Raw genomic sequence first — 14,767 nt, 5'->3', positions numbered from 1 at the left:
TAGCGAAGTTTGGTTAGCATACCCTTAATTTTTATGCAAGTTGTTAAAAACAAATTTTGTACAAAGACAGTTTGGGTTTTAAATAAAATGTTGGAAATCAAATGTATTTTTTTTTTCTTTTTACCTTATTAATAGCTGATAATCAATTCATCAAAAAAAGAATCGACAGATTAGATGATTATCAAAATAATTGTTAGTTACAGGCCATTTATTACCACTGATGTAATGACAATGTAATAGCATAATAATGCAATTTATATATATTTTAACATAAAAAATACATATACATATTGATAACAGCATTATTCTGAAGGCAGTCTGTTTTGAGTTTGTTTTGCTATTTACTGCAATGCTTTAAGTGTATGTATTCTTTGTCTAATTGTTTATGTCTGCTCAATATATTAGTGATACAAAACATTCTGTCTAAGGTACATTATTTATTTTATACAAAAGCAGAATTTTTTATATACCCAAGAATATAATTTGATAAATACAGTTAAAATTGTGATATTATTTGAGGACCATATCGCCCACCTCTATTGCAATTACACCCTATTTCAGGACGATTAACTTAACCGGCCAATATATTGGTGACATTCATTTTTATGTACACAAAAATTTAAGCAAACGTATTGGACAATAAGTTGATGATATTATTACTGTGACAGGCCTATGTGAATTAAATTAATCCATTAAAAAACGTTATAAATTATGTCCCACAATGTAAGACACATGTAAGTGACATAGTGGTAATTATTTATTTAATGGTATAATGCATTCTTCCACCACTAATCAGTATTAAATAATTAAAGTCAAAAAATAAAAAGGGAGTGATACGATTGTGATAAGAAGGGAAAAACACAGCATGAGACGCCCTTCACCCCCCAGGAAAAGACCCGGACTGACCCCAGTCTCAGTGTAGATGTGTATGTTCATGCCCATTGGGGGGCATGCTCTAAAGAGAAGTGTGGCTTTTACTCTCGCTGGTCATCATTTCTACAGCGAGGCGCGGTTGGTGGAGAGAGGGACAATTAAGATGATTGACAGATGGAGGGAAAAACAAAAAGAAGCAAATGTGTATATATACAGGATTTATACACAGTGTGTGAAGTGAATGGAGTGAACATCTTCCCACAATAAACCAGAAAAAAGAAGCAAAAGAAAAAGAGAAAGATGCACAAGTGATGAAAACGACAGAACGTCTGTCAGCACTGCAGAAGTGAGAGAACAACCAATCATTTCTTTATTCTCACAGCTTTATACCCCATCCCCCCATCCTCACCCACAACAAAACCCTAAAAATAACCACACGACCTCTGACCTCACGCAGGGCCCCTCGTGCACAGAGACCCTAAGTTGGGGGCAGAGGGGAGACAGATGTGAAGCACAACACACACCATCACCAGAGAGCACGACAAAGAGAGCCCACAAATACATTCAAGAAAAAAAAAAGAGGGAGAGATAGAATGAAGAGAGAGAGAGAAAGAAAGGAACAAGAAGAAGGAAAAAAGAAGAAGAAGAATAAAAAGAAGGAAAGAGAAGAAGTGGGCCAAATGGGGGGAAAACAAGAAGAGAAATAGAAAAAAAAGAAGATTTTATTATTTTTAATTATTATATTATTAGATTAATTATTAAGACAAAAAGAAGAAGAAGAAAAAGAAGTGGAAATAAAGTGAGGAAAATTAGAAGTATGTCAAGAGAGTGAGAAAGTGGAGGAGAAGAAATAGAAGAATAAGGAGGCAAAAGAGGAGTGGGAAAAGGAGAACAAGAAGAAGAAGAAGATGAAAATGCTAACAGAAAAAGAGGATGATAGAGGAACAGAAGGATAACAATAAAGAAGATGGGAAGAAGAATTAGGAGAAAAGGGAGGAGAAGAAAGCGAAGGATGAAGAAGATTAGAAGAAAAATAGAGAACAATGAGGAGAAGAAGGATAAAAATAAAGAGTAAGAAGAATGAGGAGAACCAGGAGAAACAAAAGAAGAAGGACGAGAAAGATAAGTAGAAGATGAAAAAGAAGAATCAGGAGATCCAGGAGGAAGATTAGGATGAGAAACAGTAGAAGGAGGAGGATGAAAAAGATGAGGAGTACAAAAAGAAAAGGAAAAAGGATAAGAAGGAGAGCAACAAGGAGCAAAAGTTAAGAAGAAGATAAAAAAGAAGATGCTGAAACAGAGAAATGGTGATAATAAGAACCAGGAGATTCAAAAGGAGGAAACAAAGGAAGTATAGTAGTAGACAAAGCAGGATGAAGACAAGAAGAAGGAAAAATAGAAGAACATTCAGGAGCAGAAGAAGAAATTTAAGGAAGACAAGAAGAACAAGAAGAAAATATTTTTTTAAATTCTAGCAAAAAAGCAAAAAAAATGTGAGAGAAGACCCAGTGTGGTTCTTTCAGTCGACAGTGAGGAGAGTCAGAGGCAGAGAGGAAACGGAACGAAGAGAAAGAAAACCAAAAATGATGTGACCTTTTCTTCAAGGCGGATTTTTTGGAAGCCGGGCGAACTTCCTGAGTCTGACTCGCAGCCAAGACACACACTGGATCTCCAGTGGCACCCGGGATTCGGGGTCAGCATCCTCTCATTCCGGGCTGCTAGACTGGGTAAAGAGCCAGGTGGAGCTGTGGGGAACCAGCATCACGTGACACAGAGCACATGGACCAGATGCACTGACACTGAGTCCAGCAGACCAGTGGTGTTAAACGCGCATAACTAGGAATTACAGGAATTACTGTTTTTTTTATCATTTTCACAATGAGTTAATAAACACAATAAAAGAGCTCCAGTAACAACCTAATAACAGGCTCAATAACAGGCTTAACATCTTAAACTGCACTACCCATGTGCAGCAACAGAAGGAGCTGTGATCATGTGACATAACTAGACTGGAGGCAGAGCGAGGCAGAGCAACGTAGAGTGAAGCAGACTGAGGTAGACTTCCACAGTAAACAAAAACAACCAACTACTTCTTATCCAGGGAAATATTTGTGCAACCAAACCAAACCAAAACATCTCTCCCCAAAGGTATTGGATGGAGCACCATCATTCCAGAAAACACAGCTCCACAGCTCAATGCTGGGGGGTTCTTTTCACTCCGCTAGTCCACACCTGGTGTTAGTCATGGTGTCAGCACCTTCATGTTTATTAAGTGTTCAACTTAGAGTAGCTTAACGGTAGATAAATAACCAAAAGGATTACATTTAGATAAATAGCACCAAAACAGTCCATTCAAATAAGCAAGGATCAACCCCTCTGGTGTTTTTCTAAGACCGGAAGATCCCCATTCCAGATAACATCTCAGAGATTAAGATTTATTATCAGCATATGAACCTTTAAGTCCAGAACAGCTGTCTCCAAACAAACACCAGTGAGACACTGGAGCAAATTTGTTTTGAGACCCCGGCGTAGGTCTGAACCTTGGGGTCACTCGGAGAACTGTGTATCCAAACTGCCAAAGAAGCACTCGAGCTCTTGTAGATGTTAAAGCCCCTAAGCAAACATACATGCACGCCTGTAAATCCTTGGGTCAAAAGAAACAAATATGATGCTGTTCCATTCCTACAAGGCCTGAGAAGAATGGAGAGAGAAAGGGAGAGAGAGAGAGAGAGAGAGAGAGAGAGAGAGCTTTTGTCTGTCCTTGCACATAAATCATTGTGTAGAGCTGCAAATGAATCAATAGTTTTTTTATTATTTTTCTACAATGAAATGAGTATCAGGATATGCATGTTAAAGCTAATTGGCGTCTGACTATGGCAAGTGCAAATGATACACAGGAGTGTTTTTCTCTGTATCTGACCAATACTTCCTACAGACCACTAATAATTCCTCCAATCTACCAAAATCTTCCAGTCTCCCAACAATTCATCCAATCCTTCAGTAAAGACTTGGTTTCGCCAAAGATATTTTCATTTAAAAACAAAAATGAGCCTGTCAAGCAATAATTCCTCCAATGCACCAATAAAATCCTTGATTTCACTGAAAGATTTTCTAGTCAACCAATAATCATCTAGTCTTCAGTGCATCTATAATTCCTCCAATCCACCAAAACATTCTCCAGTTAATTAATAATCATCCAGTCAACCAAGAATTCCTACTAATAATCAATAATTCCTCCAACCCACCAACAAAATCCTCAACTTCACTGAAAGATTTTCCAGTCAACCAGTAACCAAAAAAATCTCCAGTGCAACTATCTAAAAATTTCTCCAATGCACCAAAACATTCTCCAGTTAATTAATAATCATTCAGCCAACCAACAATTCATCTATCTAACCAAAAAATCCTCAAGTGCACAAATAATTCCTCCAATCCACCAAAACATCCTCCATTTGATTAATAATCATCCAATCATCCAACAATTCATCCATCTAACCCAAAAAATCCTCAAGTGCAACGATAATTCCTCCAATCCACCAAAACATTCTCTAGTCAACACCAACATTAAACAGTCAATACCAACAATTTCTATATTTTTGTAAAAAAAATCCTTTATTTCACCAGAATTTCCTCCAACCCCACCAAAAATTTCCTAATTTTACCAAAACATTCTCCAGTCAACCAAAATCACCATTTGAAATACATTACACTCAGCTCCACATATAGCTGATCCTTTGAAATTCGGAAAGGTATTGAAAAGCTCCACTTTTTACCTGCTTACAGTTCACTTATTATCAAATTACCGTCTGTTCCGATTACCTCACTGCTGTACAACACTAGGTTAAAGAACTCTCAAAATGTTAGTATTGTGAGAACCCTACTGCTGTACATGGGAATCAAAGTCAGAGAATATGGACATATGGTACAAATGAGGCTAGGAAAAGCAAAAATAAGGAAAAAATGTCTTCTAATGAAAATAAATGGAGATCATGTGAAGGTTCGAGGTTGTTTACATGGCTATGATTTTCATGGCTTGATGCCTTATGGCTGCGTTAATATTCTGATCACAGCCCCTGTTCACTCATAAATATGCTGGGTGGAGGGGTTACTGTTATCAGTCACACACACGCACACACACACAACCACTCATATTTATGCAGTCACACACACCAAATCAGTTCTGCGGAACATCTGTGGAAAGCCTTTCCCTCATACCTCACTGCCGATGGCGCTGGATTTTGTGGATCCAGAGAAAAGCAGCTTCCTCTAGAATGTTCTAGATGTTTGGGTACATTGCACAGTATTTGGGTTAGTGCAGTGAAGGAGGGGCAAATAAAGGGCATTGGTTGGCACACACACACACACACTTGCACCCTGTGGAAACAGGCTGCAGCCCAGCACATCATGTTGACAGGTCTGGCGGTGTCCAGGCTTCAGGTCAGTGGGAGACCATTCAGACTCATATAAGCCACAAACACTCTCCATGAGAAAGCGGAAAGCAGCAATTCAGACCGGGTCAGTGAGAGAGCAGAGTCAGGCTTTCAGTCTTATTCACAAATTATGGGCCGTTCAAAAACGCCTCTTGGCAATGTTTCCAACATGAAGAAATACTCAAGAAATAGTTGATAATGTGCTGTTGAAGTTTACACTACAGCTCTGTTCTATGGATGTAGGGCATTGCCCCTTTCTACACAGCAAAAAACTGATTAATATCAGTAATATCAGTAATTTATCAACATATCTTCCAATTCACCAAAAAACTCTTCCATCCAAAAGAAAATGCTGCCTGTAAAGCTCAACTACACCAATAATTCCAAATTCCTCAAGTCCACCAATAATTTCTCAAGTCCAACCACATCCTTCAGTCCACCAATACTTCCCTCAGTCTACCATAATGGTTCAATCCATCAGTAATGTCTCACATCAACACAAAAATTCCTCCTATTCAACAATATTCATCCAGTTTTCCAGTCTAAAAGATTTCTAGTTTACATAAAATTATCCAGTCTATCAAAACCTTATCAAAATCTTCCAAATCCAAGTTCCTTCAAAACACCAAAAAGTCTTTCAGTTCATTAGAAATCCTCCAGCTGCGCCGAGTGGTCCAGCGGTCTAAAGCGCTGCCACTATGAGCAGGAGGTCGCCGGTTTGAACTCCAGCTCATGCAGCTTTGCCATCAAGCTGCCGGCGTTAGAGGGAGCAAAATTGGCCCTGCTCCCTCTGGGTGGGTAGATGGCGCTCTTTCCCTACATCACTCCTATGGTGATGTCTGCAGCACAGGGCGTCTGTGAGCTGATGTACCAGAGCCGAGCCGCTGTGCTTTCCTCCAAGCGCGCTGGCTGCTCGGTAATGCTGCATCATTCTCCAATGCACCAACAATTCCTTTACTCCATATAAAAAACTTCCAGTTCATCAAAAATATTTAAATCCAACAAAAATCCTCCATTCCACTCTTAACTGCTCCATTCTATCAACAACTACTCCAAACGACAAAAATTCATTCAGTCCTAAAAAAGCTTCACATAGGATTTACAGAGAATGTATAGATGTTTTTATTTATAGCCAAATAACTACATGGACTTCATTTTGGTAGCAAATTAAATGGCTCCTTAATGGGTCTTTCATTGAACGTCTGGGAAAAACCATTACCTGGTAATGGCTTATCTGTACTGATGGGTATTGGTCCGGTATCAGGGAAAAATAATGAATCCAATCCAATCCTGTTACAAATCGAGCCTGAAATAGCTCACACTCTCACAGCGTAATGAGATATATTAGCTGAGCTTTTCAATATGTAGAGTAACAGAGTACATAAGAAGTAGTGTGAACATGACAGCTTATTTTTAGATGCTCACTTTAAGTGAAGAGTCTCAAACCGTAAAGGACACGCTTTGCACATGTATTTCTGGGCAAGCCTTCACATGGCAAATGGGGCAAAATTCTCCCCATGACAGTCAGTGTACCATCACTATAATTCAGCTAGTAAACTTAGTATATAATTTTGCTTTGTTCCTCGACATTTAAAAGCCCAAAGTTTCTGGGTTTATATTTGAAAATATGTTATTTAAATCTCTGTTCGATTACCTCATCTTTGCTCTATGCATTAGGGACATCTGTGAAAACTGACCACAATGCTGTTATAGCTAAATCCTGACCTCTTTCCTCACACACTGGGTGGCACACTGACACTGATCTGACTCGCCTGAGGAAGCTTAAATCCTGTATAATGTAAAGGTTTGCTGGCTGGTTTGACCTTCTCCTGTAAATCACCAGAGCAGCTGGAGACACTTGCACTACTCGTGCATGCAAACACACACACACACACACACATAAACAGAGAAAAGCTTCAGCGGTGTAATGCTGAACTGGCAGACAAAATAACCAATCAGATATACAGTGGCAGGCAAAAGTTTGGGTACCCTAGCCACATTTCTGTTACTGCGAATAGTAATGTGAGTAGAAGAAACAATCTTCAAAATGCAGAAACATGAAACATTCTTCCAACCTTTTAAGCCAAATATGTGTATTATATTTTGTTTGGGGGCACCCTTATAAGATTTTAACTCCTAAATCACTTTTACCAAGGTCTCAGGTCTTAGTTAGCTAGTTAGTTAGCTTGTCTCAACAATCGGCAGCTACGGATACCTCTAAGCAGCTGCCTAACACTCTGAATATTAAAATGACCAATGCCCACAAAGCAGAATACTATACAAAGGTAACCAAGTGTTCTTAAGTTAGCTAGTTACTTATTTTCTCCATTTTATTATAATTAAGAAATTGCAGTTAATAGGAACAGTGGAACAACAGTATTGCTGCCAACACATGACGTGTGCAGGTGTGATTACATATAAACCAATAGGATGTCAGAATAATATACAGTTCTGGAAAAAAATTAGAGACCACTTAAAATTGAGGAGTTTCTATGATTTCATTAATCAAGAGGAAGATGAATGATCACAAGCCATTAAACCGAGCTGAACTGCTTGAATTTTAGCACCAGGAGTGGCATAAAGTTATTCAAAAGCAGTGTCTAAGACTGGTGGAGGAGAACATGCCAATATGCATGAAAATTGTGATTAAAAACCAGGGTTATTTCACCAATTATTGATTTCTAAACTCTTACAACTTTATTTGCATTATTTGAGATCTGAAAGCTCTGCATTTTTTTGTTATTTCAGGTATTTCTTATTTTCTCTATGCGCTATGTTCAATTTACTCAAACATATACCTATAAATAGCAAAACCAGAGAAACTGATTTAGAAACTAAATTGTTACCAAAGCTGTATATTTATACTTCTCATCCAACCACAATCAGATTTACTCTATCCAGATGGAGAAATTGATCTGGATATGTTTTTTGTTTTTTTTTAAATGATGAGAAGCCAGAATAAAACAAGTTGAAAGGTCAGATAATTGTGTGAAAATGTAAGAAGTAGAAGTAAAAAAATTCAATAAAACATAATTACTCCATTAATGTATAGAAAACCAACATTTCTATGTTTCTATTAGTAAGTAACAAGGTAACAACATATTTATACTTCATTACTTAACACCTCTGTTGCTGTGTACTACTCTGCACTGCACTGCATTTGTGCTGGGTCACCCCTGATTATATCATACAGCTCAGTCTGCGTATGAATGACTTCCGCCTCCACTCTGAGAAAATACCATCAAAAGCAAAAGTCAGCAAACAGCAAGTCAGCATATCAAAGCAGCCCAAACTGTTATTCCCCCGCCCACTGCTGCCCCGCTGAACCTTTCAGTGTAATATACGGCTAAATCCTGTAAGTTAGTTAGGCTGGGTTTTCCCCCGCTGCTGCTCTCAGTGTGTGATGGACTCACAGGCATTCAGCGGTGGCACTCTTCTGCCAACAGGCCATCCAGAGCCTGATAACACAGCCTGGAATAGACTAATACCAGGAGTGCCAGTCAATGCCACTCAACACCCAGATGAAGAGAGAGAAGGGAGACGGAAAGAAAGGGTGAGACAATGAGAAGAAGACCATCAAAGCCTCAAAGATCAAAGACTTAGAAGACCAAACTTCATTAAAGCAGGAGAGAATCTTGCACTAACACTAACAGCAATTCTAAAGCAATTCAAAGATAACAAATGACATTTAACAGCAAGAATCTTGCAACATGGCCTGGTTCTGTAAACATCGTCCAAATATTTGTGGACACCACTTCTAACGAATGGTTGCACTACTTGTTTCACACAATTTCACACTAGCCTTTTTTTTTTTGTCCGGATATAGAATCGCTTGCTCTGTGAGTTCAGCACTCTTGGTCAAGTGTGAAATTTAGGTGTGAAAAGGTAAGTAAGTGATCCAAGGTACCAATGTTTTCATTGTTACAATGTTCTTGTAGCGCCGCTGCAACGTGTGTCAATGTTTTAGTTTTTAGTTTTGAGAATGTTTTATGGAACTTGTAACCTTTCAATAATGTTAGAATTCTTCTAGCTGGTAACTTTATTAATGTTGTGATGCAAACTACTAAATATGTTGCTAAACATTTTTATAACATTCTCTGTTAGCTGGGATAAAACACACTTTTGACAGGACTGGAGCAAGGATACTGTAATAAGCTCAGCTTTGTGGAGTGAGTGCGTGTACTGACTGGCTGAATTGTGGCATGATGGTGCTTCATCAAGTAGATGGGATGGTTTGGGTAGTTGAGGGTGTGGTGGACTGGTACTCATCCAACATCCTGACCTCACAAATGTTCTCAATATTGCTGAATACTATCAAACATTTGCAGGAACTCTTCTACTGGAAAGCCTTTCCTGGACAGTAAAGACAGTTACTCCAACAAAAGCAGAATAAACTCTCTTTAATACCCTTGAAATTGAACAAAACAATGATTGAGCATCTGTCCCAAAACTCTTGTTCAAGTTTACCACATTGGCTAGACCCTCCTCAACAAGCTTTTTAAGCCACCTGGCTCTTCTGTAAAGTGTTCAGTGTTGGTACACAAACCAAACCGAGCAGACTTTACGAGGCAAAACAAGAAATAAAACATGGTGTGAAGCATGCAACACGCTGGCATCCTAGTGTGGCAATGTGGCCGCCGGCCGGGTTGCTGTGCGCTGATTGCATCCACATGTCAAACATCTACTTCGCCTGTGGAAGGAAATGACTGGGTATATATTGCTCCTACCCAAGCTGACCTCCTACTGACCAGGACTATGGGTGTATAAAAATATTGATGTAATATCAATGCAATATTATTGTATTGATTCTCAAAAAAAACTGTATAGGAATGTAATGAATAGTTTACATGTAAAGACATGTCCAACCACTAGTTCACAGTACTGTACCCTGTCTTCAGATCCTACTGTTTGGATTATTTTGTTTTACACATATGATGGTAAAAATTTGATTATTGAATCACAATCCCTGTATTGTAAAATAAATATTATCTTAAAGTTCCTCTTTTGTCACTGTTTGTTACACCATGTACTCCTCTGGGAAGACTTTATACTACATGTTCAATGTTGCTGTGAGGATTTGATTGCATTCAGACAAAAACAAAACATGAGTGAGGTCAGGTGCTGATTAGCTCTGAATTACAAACTCTACTCTCAGGTGGCCACTAATCCCAAATTGCAGTTTTTCTGCTCCAAAGCCCAATGCAACCCCAATTCTGTTCATTTCTGACCAACATACCAATGGCTGAATGGTGCACTTCTGGGCAGTCATTCAGTCATTGGAATGTTTTTATTTCAATTGGATCTAGGGGTCTAATTAGTGGTTAAGAGATGGATCAGTTCTGACAGTGAGAGTTTGATATTGATGTTTTTATGTTCAAGGATGCTGTTTCAATGCATTAATCAGAGGCTGTATTAACATGTTAGCTAGAAAGTATACTGGTATGCTTTATACCCCTCTTGTCAAAGCTCGGCACTTGGCATGGTGACCTTAAGATTCCTGCATATGATTATGCCTTGGGAAATGCTTCTTTATGGAGCAATAATTAGCTGTACCACTCAGTAAAACTGGTGTTAGGACATATAGCATATACATCAAGTATTACAGGTCTTAAATTGGACACCATTACACGCCTACAACAACCCAACAGAAGTCCAAGCTTAAGCCAGCAGGTTCTCCAAGCAGTACTGAACATCACTTCAAAACCAGAACCCTAAATAAATGCTGCAATCTGCTTTTATAAAGAAACATTCACTGATTTTGTAAAATTTAGTTCCCAATACATCAGCCTGCAGTTGGTCGAACACTACCTATCTAAAAAAATCCATGTTAAGGCAAGTCTAAGGTTGTCTAAGGTGATCTTTGAAGGTCAGTGTGGTTGAAAGGCTAGCTTTTTACCCAAGCAAACCAGTTCTTTGGCAGCATAGTGTGTGTTTTCATTTAAGACTGGTGGACTAGCTGGTCTATCAGCCTGATGGACTAGACCAAGATGATCGAGAAGATGGTCAAATTGGTGAGCTGGATTGGTACAGCTGGTTGACCATTTTGGTAGTGTTGGCAATACTGGAAATACCAAGGTTGTCACGATTGACAAACCAGCTTGGTCAGACTGGTTGTCTTAGTTATGCTTGTGGACCAAAGATGGGTTCATTTGGTACAGCTGGTTGATTACAGAATGACAAAAATGGCCATGATGACCAACTAGCACAGTAATGATGGTCAAGCTAGTCAGCTTAGTTAAGCTGGTAGTCAGGTAGTAGTTTTTTGGTCAAACTGCTAATACTGACAGACCAGAATGGTCATGATGGTCAACCACGATGGTTAATCTACTTGTTCATACTGATGCTGTTTATCTAGCTTGGTCAGGTTGGTCATGCACTTAGACTGATGTGTAGACCAGTGATAGGCTAGTCTAGTAAAGCTGGTTGCCATTTTTTGGTCAAGCTGGTCATACTAATGGCCATGATGGTCAACCAGCTTGTTCATACTGGTGGTCTAGCTTGGTCAGGTTTGTAGACCAGCTAAACCATCAAACCCAAACAAATGCATACCCTATGCTGGTCAAGAGCTGATCTAAGCACACAGTTTACCCAGCTTGACCAGATGAAGCTTCGCAGGCTGCTGTTTTTTTTCACCCGGGTATTTAGTCATTGACAGTGGGCTCAGCTGCAGTGTTCTGGAGGAATGGCTGCAGATGAATGCAGCAGTGTGTCTGGCTGTGGAAGGGGGCGGGAATGCGAGACAGAACTGGAGAAAATGGTCAGGCTGCAGCAGAAAGAGACCCCAGCGGCGTGAGGGACCCCAGCACAGCGGTGTCAGGGCTGGGTAGTGTTGGGTAATGAAGGTGAGGCATTGCTGGGTGGTTCAGGTCTTACCGTCACGGTGGAGTTCCTCACGGCGCTGGATGCTGTCTGGCGGATCTCCGCGGCGCTGCCCGGCTTCAGCAGGTTTTTGGTGAACCTCCGGCTCGATTCAGCTGCCATCTCTTTCATCAGGAACAAGAAATTCCCTCCAAAACCTCCCTCCGCATCAAAATCCCGCTCCAATCCCGCGAGCTGCTGCTGCTACTGCTGTTCCAGACAGCGACCAAAGCGCGCGCGCTCCCTCCTACTCTCTCTCTCTCTGTATCTCTCTCCTCCAGTCTCTCTCTCTCTCTCTCTCTCTCTCTCTCTCTCTCTCTCTCTCTCTCTCTCTCACACACACACACACACACACAGTCTCTCTCTCTCTCTCTTACACACACACACATACACACAGTCTCTCTCTCGCGCGCGCGCTCTTTTTCTCTCATTCACACACAGCCTCTCTCTCTTTCTCTTTTTCTCTAATTCACACACAGCCTCTCTCTCTCTCTCTCTCTCTCTCTCACACACACCTCTTTCCTACTGTGTCTCTCTACTATAGAGCTACAACCTCTAGTCTATAGCCTCTCAGATCTCCCTCTTTTTCAGTCTCTCAATTCAATTCGTTTCAATGTAGCTTTATTATCATGACTGTATGAGGTACACTGTTGCCAAATCATTATAACAAATTAAGAACAACAATGATGACATGAACTCATAACAGATACAATAATAACAACATCTAAAATGTTTAAATAAACGAACAATTATGATTACAGTTTTTCCCAAATGTTTAAACGCATTTTTAGAAACTCAGCTCAGTTTCTCAAAACTCTAAACACAAACTGAAAATTATTAACTCCTTTGTTTAAACTCTACAAATCTCCAGCAAAACTGATTCCTTCCACCAAAACAACACACACAGCTATTTTATGCTTATCTCTTACAGAGCATCAAATAAACACTGACAAGATCAATTCAGAGCACTGTTATCAGAAGTGTTTGGTTGTGTTTTTGACTTCATGAGGCCGCTGTACAAATTCAAAAGCATACAAGTCCATGGAAATATGTTGGCTTTCTGTTGTTTTTATTTATTTGGTGTGGTGTAGGACCCCCCCCCCCCCCCCCCCATTTACAGTACTATACAAATGTAAGCTATATGTACTGTATGTAAAATGTTGCAAAACTGTAATTTCCACCTATTTTCACAATGAGAAACATGATAAGGAAAATTCACATACAAAGAGGACACAAAAATGTATTTATTGCAAAATGCAAAGAAACAGATCACTGTTCTTCAGACCCCTGATCTCGATCAGGCCAGAGGACCTCATCTACATCAGCTGCAATATTCTCCCGCCAAACAGCCTCGCCAAAATGCCTCGCATGGCAAATCCATCTTTGGCAATCATCTGCGTGGATGTCATCACATGCCTCCCCCATTACATGAAGTAGAGCCACACACTCGTGGGGTCTGTGTTTGTACACTTTCCACCTCCATGCAGAAAAGAATTCCTCTATTGGATTGAGAGATGGGGAATATGGTGGAAGGTGCAGCACAACAAACTGTGGATTTAGAGAACCAATCATTGACCAGAGCTGCCCAGTGGAAACTTACATTATCCCAGATGACAACATAGGAGGGCTGTATCAGTCACATGAGGCCTCTTTTATACTCTGACAAATGATTGAAACGTTCTTCTAATTGAGTTTATATAGCTGCAACTTGTGTGAGACTACTTGGTAATTAGAGTTTTGTATTTGGAGGTCAGTGATTCTCAGGTGAGCAAGGTGTTCTAAATGATGAAATTTGTGTTTAGTGATTTGCAAAGCTGTGATTTAGAATGATATTTGAGTGAGAACATATAGAATTGTGTTTAGAGTTTAGCAGTTTGGAGTCACAATGTTGACACATGAGCTTCATGTTTTTGGATTTGTGTGCATAGTTCCACATTTTTTGTGTAAACATTTGGGAAAAACTGTATTATAATAATGATCAATAATTATGGTTATATAATAACCAATCACTTTCTGTGATTAGTAGGTAGATACTAGGGGGTGTTACCTTTCTCTGTCTGTCTCTCTCTGTCTCTCACACACCCTCTTTCACATCTTTTCTCTACTATAGAGCCACAACCTCTACAGCCTCTCAGATCTCCCTCTTTCTCTCTCAATCTCTTTCCCTCTTTCAGTCTTTCTCTCTCTCAGTGTCCAAAGCTACAAGCTCTATAGTCTCTCAAATCTCCCTCTCTCTTAGTCTCTCTCCCTCTTTCAGTCTTTCTCTCTTTCAGTGTCCAAAGCTTCAAGCTGTATAGTCTCTCAGATCTCCCTATCTCTCTCCCTCTTTCAGTCTTTTTCTCTCTCAGTGTCCAAAGCTACAAGCTCTATAGTCTCTCAGATCTCCCTCTCTCTTAGTCTCTCTCCCTCGTTCAGTCTTTCTCTCTCTCAGTGTCGGAAGCCAAAAGCTCTATAGTCTCTCAGATCTCCCTCTCTCTCTTAGTCTCTCTTCCTCTTTCAGTATTTTTTCTCTCTCAGTGTCCAAAGCTACAAGCTCTGTAGTCTCTCAGATCTCCCTCTCTCTCTCTCTCTCTCTCTCTCTCTCTCTCTCTCTCTCTCTCTCTCAA

The 14,767-nt window shown here is 39.8% G+C and overlaps 1 protein-coding gene across 1 annotated transcript in view; it reads right to left on the bottom strand.

Moving 5' to 3' along the window:
* Window positions 1-12,436, bottom strand: part of dock10 (dedicator of cytokinesis 10) — a 169,442-nt gene extending 157,006 nt beyond the window's left edge. The window contains exon 1 of the mRNA XM_049478671.1: window positions 12,177-12,436. Coding sequence (XP_049334628.1) covers window positions 12,177-12,293 — 117 coding nt within the window. The 5' untranslated portion in view covers window positions 12,294-12,436. The remainder of the gene's footprint in view (window positions 1-12,176) is intronic.
* Window positions 12,437-14,767: the final 2,331 nt, after the last annotated feature.

This window comes from Astyanax mexicanus, chromosome 4 (assembly GCF_023375975.1).
Source record: "Astyanax mexicanus isolate ESR-SI-001 chromosome 4, AstMex3_surface, whole genome shotgun sequence".
Taxonomy (NCBI): Eukaryota; Metazoa; Chordata; class Actinopteri; order Characiformes; family Acestrorhamphidae; genus Astyanax; species Astyanax mexicanus.
Note: the sequence above shows the minus strand (reverse complement) of the source record. Positions and strands in the feature narration are given on the sequence as shown.